The sequence below is a fragment of the Arachis stenosperma genome, chromosome 2 (assembly GCF_014773155.1).
Source record: "Arachis stenosperma cultivar V10309 chromosome 2, arast.V10309.gnm1.PFL2, whole genome shotgun sequence".
Taxonomy (NCBI): Eukaryota; Viridiplantae; Streptophyta; class Magnoliopsida; order Fabales; family Fabaceae; genus Arachis; species Arachis stenosperma.
In genome coordinates, this window is record NC_080378.1 from 71,392,398 (window position 1) to 71,418,801 (window position 26,404).

Sequence of the window (26,404 nt, forward strand, 5' to 3'; positions counted from 1 at the left end):
AGAACTTTTTGAACTCTTGGAACGCCTCCTCGCATTCCAGAGTCCATTCAAATTGGCATCCCTTCCTTAATAAAGAAAATAGTGGAAGGGATTTTAGTGCCGAGCCTGCCAAAAATCTGGAGAGGGCTGCAAGTCGGCCATTGAGCTGCTGAACCTCTCTCAAACAAGTCGGGCTTTTCCTTTCTAGGATGGCTCTGCATTTATCGGGATTGGCCTCAATCCCTCTTTGTGTTAGCATAAATCCTAGAAATTTTCCTGCCTCGACCGCGAAGGCGCATTTTGCGGGATTTAGCCTCATCCCGTGCGACCTTATAGTGTTGAAGACTTGTGAGAGATCGGATAAGAGGTCGACTTCTTGTTTGGTTTTTACTAGCATGTCGTCGACATATACTTCCATCAAGCTCCCTAGGTGGGGAGAAAACACTTTATTCATCAATCTTTGATACGTGGCCCCTGCATTCTTTAGTCCGAATGGCATGACCACGTAGCAATAATTGGCTCTCGGCGTGATGAAAGATGTTTTCTCTTGGTCGGGTTCATGCATCGGGATTTGGTTATATCCCGAGTAGGCGTCCATGAATGATAAGTATTGATATCCCGAGCTGGAGTCCACCAGGGTATCGATACTTGGTAGGAGATAAGGGTCCTTAGGACATGCCTTATTCAAGTCGGTATAGTCGACGCACATTCTCCATTTACCATTCTGTTTTCTGACTAGCACTACATTGGCTAGCCATGTTGGATATTTGACCTCTCTAATAAAGCCGGCTTCCAAGAGGGCCTGTACTTGCTCTTCCACTATTAGGGCTCGTTCCGGGCCGAGCTTGCGTCTTCTTTGTTGTACAGGTCGGGATCCTGGGTAGACCGAGAGCTTGTGGGACATGAGCTCGGGATCAATCCCGGGCATGTCGGAGGCCTTCCATGCGAAGAGGTCGGAATTAACTCTCAGGAGTTCACCCAACCTTTGTTTTAGGGTTTCCCCTAGGTTGGCTCCTATGTAAGTGTTTTTTCCTTCCTCCTCTCCGACTTGTATCTCCTCGGTTTTTCCTCCCGGTTGGGGTCACAGCTCTTCTCTGGCCCTTGTGCCGCCGTGTAACAACCACCCCTTCTAGAAACAAAATTAAACTTCGAAGTTTGAAAAATCGGTTAGGAGATAAGATTAGAATTTTTGAAATTTTGGATAGGAACCTAGTAACCACCCTCAGTTTGAAATTTAAAATATCCCAACCACCCCATCCTCAAACGTATATAAATAGGGGAGCACCCATAGGTAGAAAATCACTCCTCTCAAATACTAATCCTCTCCCTTCTCTCTCTACAAAGAAATAATATTCCGTGGGCAAACACAAGAGGCAAGCTCGAAGAAGCGTTAGGAAAAAGAGTAGGGAATTATGTTTTTTTAAAATGCTTGGCATGTGTTATGTTCCATTTTTATTTTCTTCCGTTCACGAATGTTATCATGACATTAAATTTCTTTCACTCACCTTTCATTCATGTTGAGCATGTCTTTCCACCATGTCATTCACGTCTTCTTGAATCATTATTATATGTCTTCTTATGATGTTCATCCAATTATTTACTATACCCATTTTGTACATCTTTCATATAATTATGTTGTTAATATTCCCTTTAGGGCGAGAGTACATGCCCTCTTATACTGCTTATTCAATATCCTATATTATTATATTAATATTCCCTTAGGGCCGGGAGTACATGCCATCTTATGTCTTGTACATCATATAAGCATATGTGTGATCTCTTACATGGCTATTATTTATGATATTTTAATTAAATTATTTACTATACCAATTTTGTGCATCTTTCATATAATTATGTTGTTAATATCCCCTTTAGGGCGAGAGTACATGCCCTCTTGTACTGCTTATTTAATATCCTATATTATTGTATTAATATTCCCTTAGGGCCGGGAGTACATGCCTTTTTATGTCTTGTTCAACATATAGGCATATGTGTGATCTTTTACATAGTTATATTATTATTTATAATATTTTAATTCAATTATTTAACATACCTTATTCTATTATGTGCATCCATGTTACCCCTTATATCATTATGTTATTATTGCTCCTTTATTTTAAAGATCAAGGGTACATGCTTGTTATAATATCTAATCCAAGTATTTCAAATACCCACTTTCTTATATGCACTTAGATTATATTTTATACATTATATCATTAATATCTTCTTAGGGTCAAGAGTACATGTTTCTTTATAATTATTTTATTCAGCTAATTAATATCCCCCATTTTATTACATGAAATTATATTGACTTTTATACCATTAGATTAATACTAATATTTCCTTGAGTTAAAGAGTACATGCTCTCTTATAACTATTTTATTCAACTATTTAAATTATTCTATTTTTTTATAATGTACATTTATGTTATATTATTAATACTCCTCTAGGGAAAAGAGTACCTACTTTCTTATAAAGTCTTATTCAACATGCTTATTTTATCATGGTATATGTCTCTCCTCTTGCATGATCTATTCTTGTATATGCCTAAATAACCCTACTTGTTAATTAAACTGAGGGAATGATCCTTCGGTAAGGGAAGGTGACCCCCAAAGACAAGATAATCGAGATGATCCTTCGGTAAGGGAAGGTGATCGAATCGAGATGATCCTTCGGTAAGGGAAGGTGATCGGAAAACCTTTGGGAACCTTCGGTAAGGGAAGGGAACTCCCATCAATGTTATATAATAAGATATCTTTGTTGATATAACTCTTTTCTTGTGTATGTCTAAATAACCTTGATTGTAAATTGAACTGAGGAGTGATCCTTCGGTAAGGGAAGGTGACCCCCAAAGACAAGATATCGAGATGATCCCTCGGTAAGGGAGGGTGATCGATCGAGATGATCCTTCGGTAAGGGAAGGTGATCGCCAAGACACTCGAGATAAGAACCTTCGGTAAGGGAAGGGGACTCTCATTTATACCGGTTTGAGCTCAATACCTTCCATAAAAGTTAAAAGTTAAGAAAGAAGAAAGCATGAATGAAAGTTTGATTCTTAGTTCTTCTCAGATTTATGTATGATTATGTTGATGTTACTTAGGATGTTATCCTTCTGTTTTTCCTATATGCTTTCTCTTTTTGCACACATGTTTTACAAGAAAGATACATATTACATGCCACGTTATACGCTTTTTTTTAAAAATCCCGCACGTGGGCTGGAGATGGATATGGAGGTGTTGCATAGCACTCCTACTGAGACGTTAGGTTCTCACTCCCTTTCTTTTCCCATACTGTCTCCAGAGGAACATGGCACAGCGGATAGAGACGACTGCAGTGTCCCCCGAAGGTAACTTCTGAGTATGACCCCTCGAAGCACGCGTGGGTAGTTGCGACCACTACTACCGTGCTCCAAACTATCTACTTAGATCGAGAGTTCGTGGAAGAAGAACCCCAGCTGCCCGTCGTAACCTTCCTAGACAGGAACGCTTCAGCATCTAAGAAGCGGTCATCTAAGGTGGTACACCTCGAGTCTGATTCCGAAACCGAGGAAGAGGAATCCGATAACCCGAGCCAAGGATAGGATATGACACAAGGATGGAAGTTTCTTCGATGAAGCTAGATAGGATGCATTAGTTTCCTTTTCGTCATAGTTACCTTTAAGCACTATCTCCTTTAGAACCGTGTTCATGGGAATTCTTTTATGTTTGCTTGAACCTCTTTGAGTTTTGTTCAATTTCATTCTTTTAGTACTACTCGATTTTCACCCAAGGTTTCGCGCGTGTTTTCCTTCTTTTCTTAACTAACGATTTAGTTCTTTGCTTTTTCATATTGAGTGTGACACCCTACTTAAAGGCTTTTAAAGGTAGAATATTAACTTAGGATGTTACATTATTGGTATCAGAGCAAAGTCGATCCTAGAGATCCTGTTTTAGAAGGTACGACTGATAGAACTTCTCCTTATAGTTACCCATGAACAGGAAACCTATGGCAAGCCAAAGGAGCGCACCAGTCAGAAGATTGAATCAAGGGTAAGTGCACAATTAATGGAGCTCCTTTAACTATCCTATACGATACCGGTGCTTCTCATTCATTTATATCTCTCTCTGCTACTAGTAGAATCAGTTTATGCATGACCAAACTACCATATGTCCTACTAGTGACCACCCCAGCCGGTAAGAGTGTCGAAACTCAGCAGGTTTGTCAGAGGGTTTGCATCCTCATTTCAGATAGATCATACTATGCTGACCTAGTGTGCCTCCCTTTAGTAGGATTAGACATCATCCTAGGAATGGATTGGCTCAACGAAAACCGAGTCTTGTTAGATTGTTTTAAGAGAAAAGTCATCTTCCCTTCTCAGTCCATACGAGACACACGTGGTCTCCCAAGATCCTCCGAAGACACACGTACAAGGCAAGGATATGCCTTGCTAAATTCAGTAAAAGCAGATTCCCATCAGGAGTTCTGTGAGATACCGGTAGTACAAGACTTTTCAGATGTCTTTCCCGAAGATATACCCTCGTTTCCCCCAACACGAGAGGTTGAGTTCTCCATAGAACTGATACCTGGGACAGGGCCAATCTCCATAGCCCCTTACCGGATGGCTCCATTGGAACTCACTGAACTGAAGAACCAACTAGAGGAGCTGCTACGAAAAGGATTCATCCGACCAAGTGCCTCTCCCTGGGGAGCTCCAGTATTATTTGTGAAGAAAAAGGACGGCAGCATGCGTCTCTGCGTGGACTATAGGCAACTCAACAAAATCACGGTGAAGAACAGGTATCCCCTCCCAAGAATAGATGACTTAATGGACCAACTACAAGGTGCAATAGTGTTCTCAAAGATCGACTTGAGATCAGGGTATCATCAACTAAGGGTAAGGGAGGAAGACATTCCAAAGACAGCATTTCGAACGAGATACGGACACTACGAGTTCACAGTAATGTCTTTTGGGTTGACCAATGCCCCCGCCGTCTTTATGGACTACATGAATAGGATTTTTCGACCTTACCTCGACAGTTTCGTGGTGGTATTCATAGATGATATTTTGATTTTCTCCAAGACAGAAGAAGAACACAAGGAGCACTTGCGCGTAATACTGGGGACCCTTCAAGAGAAAAAGTTGTACGCGAAACTATCCAAGTGTGAGTTTTGGATGAAGGAGGTACAATTTCTTGGACATATGGTTTCTGGCAACAGAATATCAGTAGATCCCAGTAAGATAGACTCGGTACTAAACTGGGAAAGGCCGACGTCAGTCACAGAAATAAGGAGTTTTTTAGGATTGGCGGGCTACTATGGAAGGTTCATAAGAGGGTTCTCTCAACTAGCCCTGCCGTTAACTCGTTTAACCAGGAAGGATACCCCGTTTACTTGGACGCCAGACTGCGAAAGAAGCTTCCAGGAGTTAAAGTGTCGCTTGACATCCGCTCCAGTACTAGCCTTACCTAACCCCGACATGGCCTTCGAAGTTTACTGCGATGCCTCAGGACAAGGATTGGGTTGCGTACTAATGCAATGCAAAAAGGTAGTGGCGTATGCGTCAAGACAACTGAAGACCCACGAAGCCAACTATCCAACTCACGACCTTGAACTAGCCGCGATAGTATTTGCGTTGAAGACATGGAGGCATCATTTGTACGGAGTTGGGTTTCAAGTATTCTCCGATCATAAGAGCTTAAAGTACCTGTTCGACCAGAAGGAACTCAACATGCCACAAAGGAGGTGGTTGGAGTTTCTTAAAGATTATGACTTTGTTCTAAATTACCACCCAGGAAAGGCTAACTTGGTGGCTGACGCTCTGAGTCGGAAGGTACTCAAGGCATCATGGCTAATGATAAAGGAGGCAGAGTTGATAAAGAATTTCAGAGACATGAACTTACAAGTCACCCTCGCTCCAAAAAGCATACGTCTGAACCACCTAACAGTGGCAAGTCAATTCAAAGAACAAATAACTAAGGCACAGAGCTCCGACCCTGACTTCCAAGAAACCCTACGCCTTGTCAAAGAAGGAAAATTGAAAGGCTTCACCGAAGGAGAGGACAAGGTATGGAGATACCAAGGACGAATCTGTGTCCCAAAGGAAGGCGATCTTCAAAGCAAGATTGCGGAAGAAGCCCACAAAGGAGATTTCACCATTCATCCTGGCATGACGAAGATGTACCATGATTTGAAAAAGATGTTCTGGTGGCCAGGGATGAAAAAGGATTTAGCTACAGTCGTGAATACATGCCTGGTTTGTCAGAAGGTAAAAATCGAACATCAGAAACCATCAGGGTTATTGCAACCCCTTGGCATCCCAGAGTGGAAATGGGAGGACATATCGATGGATTTCGTCATGGGACTACCTCGTACTCAAGCAGGGCGTGACGCTATATGGGTCATCGTGGACCGACTTACAAAGACTGCCCACTTTCTACCAGTTAAGGCGACCGACTCAATGGAAAGACTAGCCACGCTGTATATCAAAGAGATCGTGAGGTTACATGGGGTACCAACAACCATAGTCTCGGACAGAGACCCAAGATTTACCTCGAGGTTTTGGAACGCACTGCAGAAGGCATTCGGGACAAAATTGTGCCTGAGCACATCGTACCACCCGCAAACAGATGGACAAACGGAGAGGACCATCCAGACGTTGGAAGACATGTTATGAGCTTGTGTCCTGGACAAACCAGGGAAGTGGGAGAGTCACCTACCACTGATCGAGTTTGCTTATAACAACAGTTACCATGGTAGCATCGGGATGGCACCATATGAGGCACTGTACGGGCGAAGATGCCAATCTCCTTCATGCTGGTACGGACCGGAAGATAAAGGCTACTTAGGACTGGAGTTAGTAAGACAGACCATAGAAGATATCAAGAGGATAAGAGAAAGAATGCGCACTGCCCAAAGTCGACAAAAGAGTTATGCAGATCAACGAAGAAAACCCCTCGAATTTCAGGAAGGCGATCACGTATTCCTAAAAATCACCCCCACCACCGGGGTAGGGAGGGCTCTTAAGGTACGAAAACTAAGCCCCCGGCACCTGGGTCCATTCCAAATCCTCCGGCGTATAGGAAAGTCGGCATACCAGCTTGCCCTACCACCAAATCTATCAAGACTACACAACGTGTTCCACGTGTCCCAACTCCGAAAATACCAGCACGATCCAAGCCATGTGTTACAGCAAGAGGATATAACACTCAAAAACAACCTGACTTTTGAACTACCAGCCATAGAGATTGTAGATAGAAACATGAAGCAACTAAGGAACAAGACGATACAACTGGTAAAAGTGGCATGGGGTAGCGGCAATTCCAGAGACTACACATGGAAAAAGAGGCAGACATGAGACAGAAGTTCCCGAACTTGTTTACAAGTAACAATCATGGTGAGGATCTCCTTTTCTCCACAACAGTAGGAAATTACAGTAAGACCCCTAAGTTATTTAAGACGACCCTTATCGACCAAGTTCAGACATGGAATTTGGGGACAAATTCTTTTCTTACGGGGGTGATAATGTAACAACCACCCCTTCTAGAAACAAAATTAAACTTCGAAGTTTGAAAAATCGGTTAGGAGATAAGATTAGAATTTTTGAAATTTTGGATAGGAACCTAGTAACCACCCTCAGTTTGAAATTTAAAATATCCCAACCACCCCATCCTCAAACGTATATAAATAGGGGAGCACCCATAGGTAGAAAATCACTCCTCTCAAATACTAATCCTCTCCCTTCTCTCTCTACAAAGAAATAATATTCCGTGGGCAAACACAAGAGGCAAGCTCGAAGAAGCGTTAGAAAAAAGAGTAGGGAATTATGTTTTTTTAAAATGCTTGGCATGTGTTATGTTCCATTTTTATTTTCTTCCGTTCACGAATGTTATCATGACATTAAATTTCTTTCACTCACCTTTCATTCATGTTGAGCATGTCTTTCCACCATGTCATTCACGTCTTCTTGAATCATTATTATATGTCTTCTTATGATGTTCATCCAATTATTTACTATACCCATTTTGTACATCTTTCATATAATTATGTTGTTAATATTCCCTTTAGGGCGAGAGTACATGCCCTCTTATACTGCTTATTCAATATCCTATATTATTGTATTAATATTCCCTTAGGGCCGGGAGTACATGCCATCTTATGTCTTGTACATCATATAAGCATATGTGTGATCTCTTACATGGCTATTATTTATGATATTTTAATTAAATTATTTACTATACCCATTTTGTGCATCTTTCATATAATTATGTTGTTAATATCCCCTTTAGGGCGAGAGTACATGCCCTCTTGTACTGCTTATTTAATATCCTATATTATTGTATTAATATTCCCTTAGGGCCGGGAGTACATGCCTTTTTATGTCTTGTTCAACATATAGGCATATGTGTGATCTTTTACATAGTTATATTATTATTTATAATATTTTAATTCAATTATTTAACATACCTTATTCTATTATGTGCATCCATGTTACCCCTTATATCATTATGTTATTATTGCTCCTTTATTTTAAAGATCAAGGGTACATGCTTGTTATAATATCTAATCCAAGTATTTCAAATACCCACTTTCTTATATGCACTTAGATTATATTTTATACATTATATCATTAATATCTTCTTAGGGTCAAGAGTACATGTTTCTTTATAATTATTTTATTCAGCTAATTAATATCCCCCATTTTATTACATGAAATTATATTGACTTTTATACCATTAGATTAATACTAATATTTCCTTGAGTTAAAGAGTACATGCTCTCTTATAACTATTTTATTCAACTATTTAAATTATTCTATTTTTTTATAATGTACATTTATGTTATATTATTAATACTCCTCTAGGGAAAAGAGTACCTACTTTCTTATAAAGTCTTATTCAACATGCTTATTTTATCATGGTATATGTCTCTCCTCTTGCATGATCTATTCTTGTATATGCCTAAATAACCCTACTTGTTAATTAAACTGAGGGAATGATCCTTCGGTAAGGGAAGGTGACCCCAAAGACAAGATAATCGAGATGATCCTTCGGTAAGGGAAGGTGATCGAATCGAGATGATCCTTCGGTAAGGGAAGGTGATCGGAAAACCTTTGGGAACCTTCGGTAAGGGAAGGGAACTCCCATCAATGTTATATAATAAGATATCTTTGTTGATATAACTCTTTTCTTGTGTATGTCTAAATAACCTTGATTGTAAATTGAACTGAGGGAGTGATCCTTCGGTAAGGGAAGGTGACCCCCAAAGACAAGATATCGAGATGATCCCTCGGTAAGGGAGGGTGATCGATCGAGATGATCCTTCGGTAAGGGAAGGTGATCGCCAAGACACTCGAGATAAGAACCTTCGGTAAGGGAAGGGGACTCTCATTTATACCGGTTTGAGCTCAATACCTTCCATAAAAGTTAAAAGTTAAGAAAGAAGAAAGCATGAATGAAAGTTTGATTCTTAGTTCTTCTCAGATTTATGTATGATTATGTTGATGTTACTTAGGATGTTATCCTTCTGTTTTTCCTATATGCTTTCTCTTTTTGCACACATGTTTTACAAGAAAGATACATATTACATGCCACGTTATACGATTTTTTTTAAAAATCCCGCACGTGGGCTGGAGATGGATATGGAGGTGTTGCATAGCACTCCTACTGAGACGTTAGGTTCTCACTCCCTTTCTTTTCCCATACTGTCTCCAGAGGAACATGGCACAGCGGATAGAGACGACTGCAGTGTCCCCCGAAGGTAACTTCTGAGTATGACCCCTCGAAGCACGCGTGGGTAGTTGCGACCACTACTACCGTGCTCCAAACTATCTACTTAGATCGAGAGTTCGTGGAAGAAGAACCCCAGCTGCCCGTCGTAACCTTCCTAGACAGGAACACTTCAGCATCTAAGAAGCGGTCATCTAAGGTGGTACACCTCGAGTCTGATTCCGAAACCGAGGAAGAGGAATCCGATAACCCGAGCCAAGGATAGGATATGACACAAGGATGGAAGTTTCTTCGATGAAGCTAGATAGGATGCATTAGTTTCCTTTTCGTCATAGTTACCTTTAAGCACTATCTCCTTTAGAACCGTGTTCATGGGAATTCTTTTATGTTTGCTTGAACCTCTTTGAGTTTTGTTCAATTTCATCCTTTTAGTACTACTCGATTTCCACCCAAGGTTTCGCGCGTGTTTTCCTTCTTTTCTTAACTAACGATTTAGTTCTTTGCTTTTTCATATTAAGTGTGACACCCTACTTAAAGGCCTTTAAAGGTAGAATATTAACTTAGGATGTTACACGCCGAGCTCTATGGTGTGGACCTCTTTGCCCTTTCCTCTCAGATTTAGGCTTTCATTATAGCACTTCCTCGCCAATTTTTGATCTCCCCTCACCGTTGCTATTCCTCCTGGGGTTGGGAATTTCATGCAAAGGTGGGGAGTAGACACCACTGCTCCGAGGCGATTAAGGGTAGTCCTGCCGATCAAGGCGTTGTAGGCTGACCCTTCATTGATGACTATAAAGTCTATGCTCAGAGTCCTTGATTTTTCCCCTTTCCCAAAAGTGGTGTGAAGGGGTAAGAATCCCAGTGGTTTTATTGGCGTATCCCCTAATCCATATAGGGTGTCGGGGTAGGCTCTCAACTCTTTTTCATCTAACCCTAACTTGTCGAAGGCGGGTTTGAAAAGGATGTCCGCCGAACTTCCTTGGTCTACTAGGGTTCTGTGGAGATGGACATTAGCTAGGATCATAGTTATCACCACGGGATCATCATGCCCGGGAATTATCCCTTGCCCATCTTCTTTCGTGAATGAGATAGTGGGGAAGTCGGGTGCCTCTTCTTCGACTTGATAGACTCTTTTGAGATGTCTTTTGCGAGAGGATTTAGTGAGGCCCCCTCCCGCAAATCCTCCCGAGATCATATGAATATGTCTCTCTGGAGTCTGCGGTGGTGGATCTCTTCTATCCATATCATCCCGCTTTCTTTTTCCATGGGTGTCCGACCTTTCCATGAGATATCTATCGAGCCGACCTTCTCTAGCCAGCTTTTCTATCACGTTTTTAAGGTCGTAACAGTCATTGGTGGAGTGACCATATATTTTATGGTACTCGCAGTAGTCGCTGCGGCTTCCCCCTTTTTTGTTTTTAATAGGTCTAGGAGGTGGCAGCCTTTCAGTGTGGCAAATCTCTCTGTATACATCCACTATAGAAGTTTTGAGAGGAGTATAAGAGTGATATTTTCTGGGCCTTTCGAGACCGAGTTCTTCCTTCTTATTGACTTCCCTTTCCCTCTCTTTGGATGAGGGAGGGGGTCCAGGTCGCCAACTCAGGTCTCTTAATTTCGCATTCTCTTCCATGTTGATGTACTTTTCCGCCCTTTCTTGTACATCGCTTAGAGAGACGGGGTGCCTTTTAGATATGGACTGTGAGAAGGGACCTTCTCTAAGTCCATTGACTAACCCCATTATGACTGCCTCTGTGGGCAGGTCTTGGATCTCCAAACATGCCTTATTGAACCTTTCCATGTAGGCTCGTAAAGACTCTCCGACCTCCTGTTTTATTCCCAGGAGGCTCGGTGCATGTTTCACTTTATCTTTCTGAATTGAGAACCTCATCAAGAACTTCTTTGAGAGGTCTTCAAAGCTAGTGATTGATCTCGGGGGGAGACTGTCGAACCACTTCATCGCTGCTTTCGATAAAGTGGTCGGGAAAGCTTTGCATCTCGTAGCGTCGGAGGCATCAGCTAGATACATCCGACTTTTGAAGTTGCTTAGATGATGCTTTGGGTCTGTGGTTCCATCATAGAGGTCCATATCAGGGCTTTTAAAGTTTCTCGGAACTTTTGCCCTCATTATGTCCTCACTGAAAGGATCTTCTCCCCCCAGGAGTTGATCTTCTTGTTCGTCGCGGGAGTTATGACTCTTGAGGGAGGATTCTAGCTGTAAGAGTTTTCTTTCTAACTCTTTTCGCCGTTCCATCTCCTCTTTGAGGTACCTTTCAGTTTCCTTCTATTTCTCCCGCTCTTGCTCCAATTGTTCCAGGCGGCTGTGGACTAATCCCATTAATTCAGCTACGTGGGACGGTCCGCCTTTTTCTGATTCCCGCCCATCTGAGGAATTTACCTTCGGATTCTTCACTCCGGAGGTACCCTCTCTGTGTTGATTGTTATCTTCCTGGTGTAGGGCCAGGTCTTCCTCGTTATTGCCTATGCCTAGATTCTCTTGTTCAGAATCTGTTTCCGCATGGCCTTCTTCGTGAGATTTGTCCGCCATCAATGGATGATCTCTCGGGTCCCCGGCAACGGCGCCAATGTTACGGTGGGTAACCGGAGATAAATAAAATGGATGGCGTTTGATGGCCCAAGTGTATGAGGGAGGAGAACTCCGGATGTATCTGCAACTTGGGAGGCTCCGTCCGACTTGCGCGCGGGAAGGAATGGGGGGTGGTACCTGAAAAGACACTCCGATGCCTAAGTTAGCAAGAGCGTGAGCAGGTCTAGAGAGTATTGGGCTTAGAGATACCTGAGGGGTGTCAGTGTATTTATAGTGGTGCGCCAATAATCACCGTTGGTGTAGTGCCGTATCTTTAGGGTGTTAACCGTCCCCATTATCTTGGGGAGGTTAAGATATGGCTTTATGAAGCGGTGAGAGAGATTTTAGGGGCGGTTACACATTTGAATGAGTGTTTATCCACCAGCTAACCTCACATCCGGCTTCTTCAGACCAAGTCGTGGTTGATACCGACTTCTTATATGGAGGTCGGTGCTTTGCTAGGCTTAATCTATTGGATCAGGCCTTTTGGTTGGACCTGGGCCCTTAGCATTGGGCCAGGGTATGAACAGTATCCATGTAACTTTCACTCCACACTCCACACCCTCGCTTGTTTTACACGCGCCTCTTATAACCTTTATAACGAATCCTTATTTTGCATTATCAACGTTTCTCAACTTAAACTTTTTCATACAACGTAAATCTCTTTCGCGTAATTAAATTTGTTGTTCTCCTCTTTCGCGTTTTTCTTCTCTGCATATGGATCTGGATTGAATCAACGCAATTATCTTCGTCGTTCATCTTCTTCTTCATTTTGTTCTTCGATCTGCACTTTTGAATTGAAACAATGAATGAATCAACTTCAAATCAGTTGAATGAGTGCGATTTTAATGATTCTTCTCAAACACATCAATTTGATGAGGTTTGGATTATTGAATTCTGAATCGAATTTAATGAAATGAAAATTTTAATTTTATTTGAAGTGAATTGAATAGACGGAGGTGATCTACATTTGAATTGAATTCAATTGAATTGATAATATGTAACTATGAGTAATTGTGAGTGTTAGTAATTGTGAGTAACTCTGAGTAATTGTGAGTAACTTTTCGGTTCGGTAAGTACTAAAGAGGTAGTTCATCACTTTCATGTTTTCGGTTCGATCCGCAGAAAGGAGTCTAATAAAAATTAGACCAGTATGTTCTATTTTCTTCCCTAAGCACTATATAATTGTTTCACCGTAATTATGATTTCGATTCACTATAACTAAGATTTTGGTTCACCATGAGTACTGTGTTCGGTTCATTCTACACTATTCAAAACTCTTCTTCTTCACCTTCTACTGCTTCTTCTAAGAAGGAAAAGACAAAAAAATACAACAGCAACAACAATAAAAGAATGACGATAGAGTTTCAGGGTTTAGGGTTTTAAGGTTTAGGGTTTATGGGTTCAGAGTTTAGTGTACAGGGGTTCAGTGTGTTTCAAATTTCTGGTTCGTTCCGTGTATTAATTTCAGTTCACCGTGTTCATGGTTGAGGGTTTAGGGTTTAGGAGTCTAGAGTTTAGGGTTCAGAGTTCAGGGTTTTAGGGGTTTAGGGTTTACGGTAGGGTTCAGGGTTTAAGGTTTAGGGTTTAGCGTTTAGGGTTCAGAATTCAGGGTTTAGGGTTTAGGGTTTAGGGTTTATGGGTTTAGGGTTCAGTGTTCAGGGTTCTGGTTTTAGTGTTTAGAGTTTAGGGTTTAGGGTTCAGTGTTTAGGAATTCATAATTTTTTGGTAAACAGAAGAGCGATTTGGATTACTCTTCTAAAACGAATCAAACTGACAAAATTTAGATTATTCAATTTTGAATCGAATTGAATAGAATGCAATTGCTAATTTGAATTGAATTAAATGGACGGAGGTATACTGAATTGAATTGAATTGAATTGATAATATGTAAATTGTAGGCAGAGTTATTTGAATTTGATTTTATATAATGAATTATGTTTTGTTCATTGAATACTATACAATTTTATTGTGTTCGATTCACCATGAATACTGTGTTCGGTTCATTCTGCAGAAAGCTATTTGAATTTGATTTTTTATAATGGATTATGTTTCGTTCGTACTATACAATTGTTTTGTTTTCGGTTCACCATGAGTAATATGTTTGGCTCACCATGAGTACTGTGGTCGGTTCATTCTGCACTATTCAAAACTCTTTTTCCTCACTTTCTACTACTTCTTCACCGGAGAGAAGGAGAAAAAGACAAAAAAAATACAGCAACAACAACAACAAAAGAACGACGATAAGGAGAAAATATATGAAAAAGAAGGAACACGAAAAAGGAGGAGAAGGAGGAGCGCGAAGAAGAAGACGACGCTCCGTGCATAACGAGCATGAAAAGAAGGAGAAGAAGAAGAAGTGCAAGAGAAGAAGAAGAAGCATGGGAGAGAAGAAGCTTGAGCGATTTCGTATATATTAGACGTGTGTATTTCACATTTCATTTAATGATATTGAATTTTTTTTGTGTTGAACCAACTTAATTAGATGGTTATATGGATATGTAGCATCCCCATATTTTTGTCAATATTTAAATAATTTGAGGACATTTCCTTAAGCGGAGTCCACTTCACACACACACAACCTCTTGGTCTTCTCCTTTCTCTTTCTAGTTTCTTCTACCATTGAAACCAGGATCGTTACCTTCCACCGGCCTTATTCTCTCCACTGCAGCCGGCACCGGAGCAGGCAGCTGGCACCGCAGTTTCGTAGCTGCCACCACCACCACAAGCGCGTTGCGTCTCTGGTTATTCCTCCGCTGCTTCTGCTCTTGCTGCCGCCGGTGCGCCTCTTTGGATCGTGGTCGCGCCGCCGCTTTGTTCCGCCATCTGCTGTACCGCTGTTCTCCTTTCCACGCCGCGACCCATCTTTGTTCTTCTCCGTTCTCTAAGTACCCTCAAGGTTAGATAGTTTTATGATTAAGCAATTAATTTGGTAGTTTGAAATATTGTGAAGCAACAGAGAAGAACGACAGAGTGAATCTATTATCTGAGAAAAGGAATTGAGTGGTAGAGAGGGATTTACTACATTTGTGATTATATGGTTGAAATTGCCAAATGTGCTTCCATGTCCTTTTCTGTTCAGTTCCATTCCATCAATTTGAAAACCTGATCAAAAGAGCTTAGTAATCATCTTTATTTAAGGTATGCCAGAATGCATGGAATTGGATACTGATTTAGCATGTTATTTATGCCAATCTCAATCATTGCATTGTCTATGTGGATGTTCTTCTTGATCAAGTATTTCTTTTTCATTTTTGGGAAGTATTGAGTTGTAATTTGGTTGGTTAATTCTTGCTACTACATAGTTCTAAAATGTAGTTTCTTTTTCACGAGAGTTGAATGCATTGTTTGTGTTAAAAAAATTGCAGCTGCTGAATAATAGAATTATCAACTAGAATGGTTAATAGTAACTTTAGTGGACGTTTGGATTTTTACCCTGAGCTGTGATTCGCCATCCTAATCACAGTCCAGGTTACTAATTCCTTTCTTTTCTATTTCAGGTTCAGTTCGGTATGAGGTTGATATTAAGTAACTTCCCGAGCAGATTGATACCTCTATCTACAGGCTAGCATACATCAAAAGGTAATTATGGAAGCAATTTTGGTTTTTCAAACACACTTTCCATTGGAGGCTTTTTAGTTCGCGCGCACAACTCAGTAGCCTCACTAGCCTGTAGCCCCTTTCACCTCCTCTTCTATGATGTTCTTCTTCTTCTTCACTTTCTTTTCTCGTCTCTCTTTCTATCTTTACCTTCTAATGTTAGCAACCAAATAACACAAATATAAGATGGCACTGTACATGCCATTGTTTAGGACATGTTCTACCTTAAGATCACTCACCCAGCTTCATGCCCATCTTGTCGTAACTGGACTCCACAACGACCTACTTCCCTCCACAAAGCTCAGTGAGTCATATTCTCACATGGGTTCCCTCCTTTCATCAAGGCTCGTTTTTGACACACACCCATCTCCTGATTCCTTCATGTTAGGTGTCCTCATCAAGTGTTATCTATGGAACCACCTTTTTCACCAAGTGGTTTCACTCTACCATAGTCACATTCACATGGGTAACTTCATTTTTGTGTACCCTTCTGTTCTGAGGGTTGTCTCTGGTGTTGGGGACTTGGTTACCGGAAGAAAGGTCCATGGTACGGTGATTAAGTCCAGCCTTGAATCAGATGCTGTAATTGGAACCTAATTGTTGTATATGTATGGTGTGTACTGTTTGGGTGATGCCCAGAAGGTGTTCGATGAAATGCCTGAGGGGGACTTGGTTTCGTGGAGTTCTGTTATCTGTTGTTATGTTGAGAATGGAAGGCCCAGTGAAGGGCTGGAAATGTTTCGCCGGATGCTTTCAAAGCAAATTAGACCTGACAAGATCACTTTGCTTAGTGTAGCCGAAGGTTGTGCTAGAATTGGTTGTCTGAGGCTGGTGAACTCAATCCAGGGGTATGCAATCAGAAGTGAAATGGTTGGTGATAGTAGTTTGAGTAATGCACTTATCATTATGTATGGCCAATACGGTCACTTGCGAAGAGCAGAAGGGCTCTTTAAATTCCTCACTGATCGAAGTACTGCCTGTTGGACTTCTATGGTTTCGTCCTATAATCGAAATGAGTGCTTTAGAGAAGCACTTGCGAGTTTTATCCAGATGCAGGAGTCACAAGTGGAACCAAATGCAGTGACAATGATTAATGCTCTGTATTCATGTGCTAGATTAGGGCGGTTGAAAGAGGGGAAGTCAGTTCATTGCTTTATTTTAAGAAAAGCAATGGATTTAGGAGATCTTGATATCGGTCCTGCGCTGGTGGAGTTTTATGTTGCATGTTGGGAACCAAGCAGTTGTCATAAACTTCTTTATATAACCGAAAATATTGTGTCATGGAACATACTTATATCGTTTTATGCTAGGGCGGGATTACATGACAATGCAATGGTACTCTTTGCTAATATGTTGGGTAAGGGGTTAATCCCGGACTCATATAGCCTAGCAAGTTCTATTTCAGCAAGTGCAGGCATTGGTTCGATAGAATTCGGACAGAAGATACACGGCCATGCCATGAAAAGAGGTTTCATGGATGAATTTGTTCAGAACTCCTTGATAGACATGTATTTAAAATACGGCTTTGCAGACTTGGCATACCTGGTTTTTGACAAGATTACAGAAAAAAGTATTGTGACATGGAACTGCATGATTTCTGGGCTTTCTCAGAATGGCTTTTCAGTAGCAGCACTCAAATTATTTGATCAGATGTACTTCAATTGTCTGAAGATTGACGAAGTAACCTTATGTGCAATTCAAGCTCGTTCCAATTTGGGCTATCTTGAGGAGGGAAAATAGATTCATCATAAAATCATTGTATCCGGTGTACAGAGCGACCTTTATATTAATACAGCTTTGGTTGACATGTATGCCAAATCTGGAGACCTTCAAACAGCCAAACGAGTTTTCGATATCATGCCAGAGAAAAGCGTGGTGTCATGGAGTGCCATGATCGCTGCTTATGGTATACATGGTCAAATGATTGAGGCTGGTTCACTCTTCACAAAAATGGTAGAGTCAGGCATCAGACCAAACGAAGTAACCTTCATGAATATCTTATCCGCATGTAGGCATGCTGGATCAATGGAGGCCGGAAAATTCTATTTCAACTCGATGAGGGACTATGGCATAGAGCCTAACATGAACGTTTTGCCTCTATAGTCGACCTCCTAAGCCGCGCTGGTGATCTTGATGGAGCACACAGAATAATTAAATCAATGCTCTTCCCTGTAGATTCTAGCATATGGGGAGCTATACTTAACGGATGCCGAATTCATGGTAGGAAAGACCTGATTCGACAAATTAACAATGACCTTCAAGAAATAAGTACAGATGATACAGGGTACTATACGTTGTTATCTAATATATATGCCGAAGGAGGATACCTCCATGAATCCAGAGCGGTGAGAACAAAGATGGAAGGGATGGGACTAAAGAAGGTTCCTGGTTATAGCACCATTGAAGTTGATAGGAAAATCTACAGATTTGGAGCTGGGAATGCTTCTGAATCTAAAGAAATTTACATGTTTGAAGAATACTTACGAAGTTTGGGACAACTATGTGACGTAGAAGGCTATAATAATATATTTTCTGAGCATTTTAATATTAAAGAGCTTGCGGAGGAAAGCTAGTAGTTATATTTGCAATAAATTGGTCACACTTTAGAAATAATGGGATACTTTAAAGACTTAAGGACCTTTTCCAAAACCTTTAAGAAGTAAGAGCCAACTTTATATTGTTCTATTTTGGTTGTTGTGAAATATGGGTTTCACAATTACTCATTTGATATATCCACACCTTAATAAACTTCATAGGTTACTAATGACTTATGATGACCGTTTTAGTGTTTAGTGTGTTTGTGCTTAAGTTTTTTCAGTGTTTAGCGTTTTAGGGTTATATATTGCACTATTTGTCTTTAAAATGCCAAATTAAGGTCGTGTTCTGTTGTTAATTTAACAGGTAATATATTTTCATGTTTATATTAGATAGTGATCATATATCTTACTATTCAAGATATGAGCGTAGTTACGATTATGAAACTATAATTTTCAATCCCAAATGCCTTAGAGGATATCAAATTTGTGTTATTCATGCAAAAACAATTGATTAGCATCACCTTATAATTTGGTGTCTTTGATATGAATGCAATGCATATTGGGTGAAATATCCCATAACTGTGGAAGATTTGATTTCCTTATGACCTTACCCCACCACACATTTTGATTACTCAACCTCCATGCAGGCTATAGAGCTGTGATAGTTGGAATGGATCCAGTATGTTGTGAATCAACTTCATGGATGGAAAACGCCCAGGTTAAGAAGTTATCTTGTGGTTCCACTCAACCATTTTATCAGGTTTGTCTACCTTCAGCATGGAATTTTCATTTGTATTTTTTCTTGTTTTCCATGAGGATCATTTTAATTTTAGCTTATATGTTGACTTTCTAAGCAATTGATTCTTCTTGTACTTCTATTACAATACACCGGCCCTGGAGAGCCGACGTCCACGGCGGCTTCACTCTATCGACACTGACCCAACGGTAGCCACGTAGCTACCGGCTATCAGTATTCGGTATTCACCTTAATCCAGCCTATAGGTAGCCCTTTCCATGGCGCCGACAACCATGCTCTGATACCATTGTTAAGTATTTAAGGAAAGTGGGGAACCACACCTTAAAAGCTAGCTGTTAAGGGGGAAGAACCACTCTCCTTATATACAACATCAAGCATCCCATACTACTCGATGTGGGACTTTGAGCACCCCATAATACCCAAGTCCCTAACAGACTGCTTCAAGGTCGTCGCTTACTTTATTACAGTAAATTTACATCCTTCTCATGAAATGGAAGTGTAAACTGAGAACAGGATTTTCACAAAATTTTAACGCATGATGCTGAACTTTTGATCCTTAAATTTAAAGAGACACCAAACTTACCACTTTAGACTTGTTACGGTCTGGCCCAAACCACGCACGGGTCGACCCGACCCATTGGGAACCCGACCCGGGCGATCGAGCCCTTAGCGCCTGCCACGGCATCTGGACACGCATCCTCATCATTCCCCTAACACAGCTGGGAGGAACCTTCGCGGAAAGTGGGCTCGTCCCTTCAGGGCCCACCTCTGACACAGTATAAATAGGGAAGGACCTGTCCTTCCCCAAGGTACGTCATATCCTTTCACCTCACTATTCTGCCCGCCTGCACATCGCTGACTTGAGCGTCGGAGTGTCTTTGCAGGTGGCACCCCCCATCCTTTCTCCAAGACAAGTGCTCGGCTACTCGGCAAACCCGCGACCAGTGCAACCAAAGCTAAGGCGTCCTCACTCCCTCACCTGCTTACCCGATCTGTCCGGAACCCGACAACCGAACATTGACGCCGTCTGTGGGGACTCCTGCCTAAATGGAAGTCGTGCTGGGTCCCGGTGACCAAGCTCGAGCAGCCGGAGCGGAGGGGGCAGCCTCCGTCGCCTCGCTAAGGGGGCGGCGGAGGTCCCCCCAACAACACACGAGAACACGACCATTCGGGGGAACGGGCGGAGATAGCGCCATAATAATGCAGGAGCTACGCCACAGGGTCCAGAACCTAGAACGACAGCTGGCCGACCGGGAGCGGGATGGACGGTCTACCGATCCCAGCTATACCCCGTCTCCTGGGAGCGAGGAGGAAGACTCTCACCGAAGCCGCCCGCGGCGTACATCCGCATCCCGGACGGAAGCGGAGAGCACGCGGGAGGAGTCACCCATTCTGAGAAGACGAAATGACACGATCATCTACTCCCGCGGCAGACCAACCCGCCGAGCGGCAAGAGGTCGCGAAGACGGGGAAGGGAGATCCGAGAGAATACGACAACCTGTGATAATGGGCGTCACCCCGTTCCACCAATCTATCCTCGAGGTCCGGTTGCCGAAACACTTCGACAAACTAACGGACATGAGGTACGACGGAACTCAAGACCCTCTAGAACACCTCACGGCCTTTGAGGCCAGGATGAACCTGGAGAGAGTGGGGGACGAAGTAAGATGCTGCGCCTTCCCGGTAACCTTAGCAGGGCCAGCGATCAGATGGTTTAACGGCCTCCCACAAGGTTCCATCTACAGTTTCTCGGACATCAGCCGTGAATTCCTGGCCCAATTTACAACGCGGATAGCAAAGGCCAAGCACCCTATCAACCTTCTAGGGGTAACCCAGAGACAAGGAGAGCCGACCAGGAGGTACTTAGATCGGTTCAACGACGAATGCTTGGAAATCGACGGCTTAACCGACTCGGTGGCCAGTCTTTGCCTGACAAACGGCCTCCTCAACGAGAACTTCCGAAAACACCTTACCACGAAACCGGTTTGGACAATGCATGAAATCCAGACGGTGGCCAAGGAGTACATAAACGACGAGAAAGTCAGTCGAGTTGTGGCCGCCAACAAACGGCAGCCCAGCTACAATCAAGCCCGGCAACAGGGCAATGGGGAAAGACCAAAGGGACAAACTAGAGAAGAGGCGCTGAGTAAGGCACCAAGGACATTCCCCCGAGTCGGGAAGTTCACCAACTACACTCCGCTTAATCTCCCCATCGTGGAAGTCTACCAACAAATAGCCGAGAAAGGAATCCTGCCGAAGCCCCGACCACTCAAAGACCGCACCGGAGGGAACAAGAACCTTTATTGTGATTACCACAAGGGTTACGGTCACCTAACGCAGGATTGTTTCGACTTGAAGGATGCATTGGAACAAGCGATAAGGGAAGGTAAACTGGCGGCCTTCTCCCACCTGATCAGGGAGCCAAGGAGGCGCTACCGTGACCAAGACGAGGAAGGCAAAACCCGTTCGGCAAAAAGGCGACAAGAGCCAGAAAGCGGAGAACACGGCCTCACGGTGATAAACGTAGTGACGGCCAAAAACGCCGCACCAAGATCCAAATCCGCACATAAGAAGGACGCCAAGATATTGTCAATCTCCTCCTCGTCAACGCGAAGCTCCAAGAAGCCTCCATTCATTTCTTTCGGCCCAGAAGACCAATGGTTCGACGACGTCCCGGAAAACCCACCCATGGTCATAACGGCCAGAGTAGGGACCGGCCTCGTCAAGCGCATCCTTGTCGACACAGGAGCAGATTCAAACATCATGTTCCGCAACGTGTTCGATGCGCTGGGATTAAAAGATGCCGATCTGACGACTCACCAACACGGGGTGATAGGATTGGGCGACCACTTCATCAAACCAGATGGAATAATATCCTTGCCAATCTCAATAGGGCAACCCCAGGGCAGGAGATCGGCGATGGCCGAGTTCGTGATCCTCCGAGACTCCACCGCCTATAATATCATTCTGGGAAGAAAAACGATCAATGATTTCGAAGCCATAATCAACACAAAGCTGCTAATCATGAAATTCGTTACCGATGATGGATCCATAGGATCCATAAAGGGAGACCTTGAGACGGCAGTCGCTTGCGACAATGCCAGTCTTTCCCTCAGAAAGAAGTCTAAGGAGGCATCCGGTGTGTTCCTAGCCGACCTGGACGCCAGAGTAGACGACAAGCCTAGACCGGAGCCGGAAGGGGGATCTGGAGAAGTTCAGACTCGGTGACGAAGAGGGAAGGTTCACATTCGTTAACAAAAACCTCCCACGCGAATTGAAGGAACCTTTGGTCGAAATGATAAGAGCCAACAGTGACTTATTCGCTTGGACTCCAGCCGACATGCCGGGCATAGACCCAAAAATCATCTCGCACCATCTAGCCGTCAAGGCGGAAGCACGCCCAGTGGCCCAACGGAGGAGAAAGATGTCGGCAGAAAGAGCAGGGGAGGTGGCCAGACAGACGGCCAGCCTCCTAGAAGCAGGCTTCATACGGGAAGTGGATTACTCGACATGGCTCTCAAATGTGGTATTGGTAAAAAAGCACAACGGCAAGTGGAGAATGTGCGTGGACTATTCCGACCTCAACAAAGCATGTCCTAAGGATTGCTTCCCCCTCCCTAACATAGATGCACTCGTCGACGCTGCGGCAGGATACCGGTATCTAAGTTTCATGGATGCCTATTCCGGTTACAACCAGATACCGATGCACCGCCCAGACGAAGACAAGGCGGCGTTCATAACGCCATGAGGAACTTTCTGCTATAAGGTAATGCCATTCGGCCTAAAAAATACGGGGGCAACGTATCAGAGGCTGATGAACAGGATATTCCACGACCTCATAGGAAAGACAGTTGAAGTCTACGTGGATGACATCCTCGCAAAAACAACACGACCTGACGACCTTTTGAGTGACTTGGCAAGTGTGTTCGCGTCCCTCCGACGACACGGTATGAGGCTAAATCCCCTCAAGTGTGCTTTCGCCATGGAAGCTGGAAAGTTCCTCGGGTTCATGATAACCCAAAGAGGGGTAGAAGCCAACCTGGAGAAATGCCAGGCGATACTCCAAATGAAGAGCCCAGGCAGTATCAAGGAGGTCCAAAGGTTGGCAGGTCGGCTGACTTCGTTGTCACGGTTTCTTGGAGCGTCGGCAACGAAGGCCCTACCATTCTTCAATCTCATGAAGAAAGGAATAGCGTTCGAATGGACACCCGCATGCGAGGAAGCCTTTCAACACTTTAAAGAAATCCTGGCGACACCACCCGTCCTCGGGAAGCCAAAAGAAGGGGAGCCATTGTACCTTTACCTCGCCATAACAGGAGAAGCCTTGGCCTCAGTTTTAGTTCGAGAAGAAGGAAGGACGCAACAACCAATCTATTTTGTCAGCAGGGCCTTACAAGGGGCAGAGTTGAGATATAACAAATTGGAGAAGTTAGCTCTGGCGCTGCTGACCTCTTCGAGAAGATTAAAGCAGTACTTCCAAAGCCACCGGATCGTCATGAGAACGGATAAGGGGATCCGACAAGTACTTCAAAAACCCGACTTGGCAGGGAGAATGATGACCTGGTCGATTGAGCTCTCTCAATACGACATACAATATGAACCCCGGCAGGCCATCAAAGCGCAGGCAATGGTGGATTTTCTAGTGGAAGTAGCAGGGGACCCAACCGAAGACACGAACACACGGTGGAAACTCCATGTAGACGGAGCCTCCAACCAGACGTTCGGGGGGGCCGGGGTTATCCTGGAAAGCCCGGCCGGAGTCGTATACGAGCAATCGATTAAGTTCGATTTTCCCATTTCAAACAACCAAGCAGAGTACGAAGCCCTCATAGGAGGCCTAACCTTAGCATCGGAGGTCGGGGCAACAAGGTTGGAGATATGCAGCGATTCGCAAATCGTCACCTCCCAAGTAAACGGGAGCTATCAAGCTAGGGACTCGCTGCTACAGAAATACTTGGAAAAAGTTAAGGACTTGAGCCGAAAGTTTGAAGAAGTTACGATCCAGCACGTCCCGAGAGAAAAGAACACACGAGCAGACCTCTTGTCAAAGTTGGCTAGCACCAAACCGGGAGAGGGTAACCGGTCTCTAATCCAAGGAAAATTAAAAGAGCCAGCAGTCACATTACACCTCTCGAAGCTAAGCCCCTCCTGGTTGGATCCCATTATCGACTTCCTAGAAAGCGGCAAGATCCCCGACGATGAAAAAGATGCCAAAAAGCTAAGAAGGGAAGCCGCCAGATACGCCATCATCCAGAGCCAGCTTTTCAGGAAAGGATTCAATCATCCCTTGCTGAAGTGTTTACATCCCGACCAGACGGACTACGTCCTCAGGGAAGTCCATGCGGGGTGCTGTGGTCACCATATAGGTGGCAAAGCCCTAGCGAGGAAGTTAGTCCGAGCAGGATATTACTGGCCGTCAATGATGGCTGACTCTAGGGAATTCGTCAAGAGGTGTGTCAAATGCCAAGAAAACGCCAACTTCCATCGCGCACCCGCCTCTGAGCTCAGCTTGCTAACGGCCTCTCGACCATTCTCGCAATGGGGAGTTGATCTCTTAGGACCTTTTCCCGTCGGCCCGGGACAAGTCAGGTACCTCATAGTCGCCATTGACTATTACACAAAATGGATAGAGGCTGAACCGCTGGCCAGCATATCCTCAGCTAATTGTAGGAAATTCATGTGGAGACAAGTCATAACACGGTTTGGTATCCCGGAGGTCGTCATCTCGGACAACGGAACACAATTCACCGACAAGAAGTTCACAGAATTCCTCACCGGCCTGGGCATAAAGCAGAGATTCTCCTCGGTAGAACATCCGCAGACAAACGGGCAGGTCGAGTCCGCAAATAAGGTCATCCTGCAAGGGCTCAAGAAGAGGTTAGATAGCAAGAAAGGTGCGTGGGCCGACGAGCTGGCCTCGGTCCTATGGTCCTACCGAACAACCGAACAATCCTCCACCAAAGAGACACCCTTCCGGCTAACCTACGGGTCAGATGCAGTGATACCCGTAGAGATCGGAGAGCCGAGTCCACAGCTACTCTTGAAGGGAGTAGACGAAGCCGTCGAGAAAGACCTGATAGAAGAAACCAGGGAAATGGCCCATTTGGCAGAAGCAGCGCTAAAACAAAGGATAGCTCTATGCTACAACGCCAAGGCGCTCAAAAGGAAGTTCGAAGAAAACGGCCTCGTCCTGAGGCGTAACGACATCGGCCCGTCCACTCTGGGAGAAGGCAAACTAGCGGCGAACTGGGAAGGGCCATACCGAATCAAGGAGGTAATCGGTAGAGGAGCATACAAGCTAGAAAGACTCAACGGCAAGGAGGTCCCAAGAACATGGAATGCCGATAACTTAAGGAGGTTTTATTCATAAGTAATCTATTTCATAATAGCACTTCAGTTTCTTTGATATAATGACTAAACCCTCCTAACTTCTTACATGCTACATTTGCCTATGATATTTTCTAAACTCTTAACTTTTTACATTCTATACTTGCCTATGCTGTTCTCCAAATGCTAACTCTCTAAGCAAACCATTATAAGAACGATGATGCGAGGCCCCGGGACTGATCACCCCGGGAACCCCTCAGGTAAAAAAATACGAAGAACGACCACAACAGGAACGCATGCCATAAACGGCCAACGCGAGTAAACGGAAACACGAAGTAAACCGAGGGCGAATAAAACAAGAAAAGTTAATTTTACGGGCAAACAAGCCCACAAACCCACTAACGGGCAGCAAAGTCACAATAACAGTCAACAAAAAGTACAAACAATACAAACATCACTTTTTCGGCATATCAATAATTTTGCCGTCCTTAATGGTCTTGAAGACCCCGATAGCCGACACGTCAAAATCCGGGGAGACGACCTTCACCTGAGCTTTGAGGGCCTCTTCAGTCATGAAAATTGCATTCTTGCCCTGCTCCTTGACTTCCTTATGCTTTTGCTTGAACAAATCGGCTTCCTCCCGAGCAACCTTGGCAGCCGCCACCGCTTCGTTCCGCTCTTTCTCCAGAGCGGACAACCGACTCTGCGCGGCACTCAATTGGCTCTTCAAGGTTGTCTCCTGCTCCGTAAGACGGGATACAGAAGCATCGGCAGTCTTCAGTTTCTCCTCTGCCAAAGCAGCCTTTTTCTCAGCAGCATCAACCTTGTTTCCCGCTTCGACCAGCTGATCCTGAAGTGTCTTAACTTCAGTTTTGTACTTATTATTGGCATTAACAGAGGACTCGAGCTTCCGACG

General features: G+C 43.6%; 3 protein-coding genes across 3 annotated transcripts; all 3 read left to right on the forward strand.

The window, feature by feature from the left end:
• Positions 1-16,473: 16,473 nt before the first annotated feature.
• Positions 16,474-17,607, forward strand: LOC130962998 (putative pentatricopeptide repeat-containing protein At1g69350, mitochondrial). The gene has a single exon (XM_057889148.1). It carries the CDS (start codon positions 16,474-16,476, stop codon positions 17,605-17,607), a length of 1,134 nt encoding a protein of 377 aa, XP_057745131.1.
• Positions 17,608-17,673: 66 nt separating this feature from the next.
• Positions 17,674-18,440, forward strand: LOC130962999 (putative pentatricopeptide repeat-containing protein At1g69350, mitochondrial). Its single transcript, XM_057889149.1, has 2 exons — positions 17,674-17,875; positions 17,971-18,440. The coding sequence occupies exons 1-2, from the start codon at positions 17,674-17,676 to the stop codon at positions 18,438-18,440; spliced, it is 672 nt and encodes a 223-aa protein (XP_057745132.1).
• Positions 18,441-22,930: 4,490 nt separating this feature from the next.
• Positions 22,931-25,531, forward strand: LOC130963000 (uncharacterized). Its single transcript, XM_057889150.1, has one exon. The coding sequence runs from the start codon at positions 22,931-22,933 to the stop codon at positions 25,529-25,531; it is 2,601 nt and encodes an 866-aa protein (XP_057745133.1).
• The last annotated feature ends 873 nt before the right edge of the window (positions 25,532-26,404 follow it).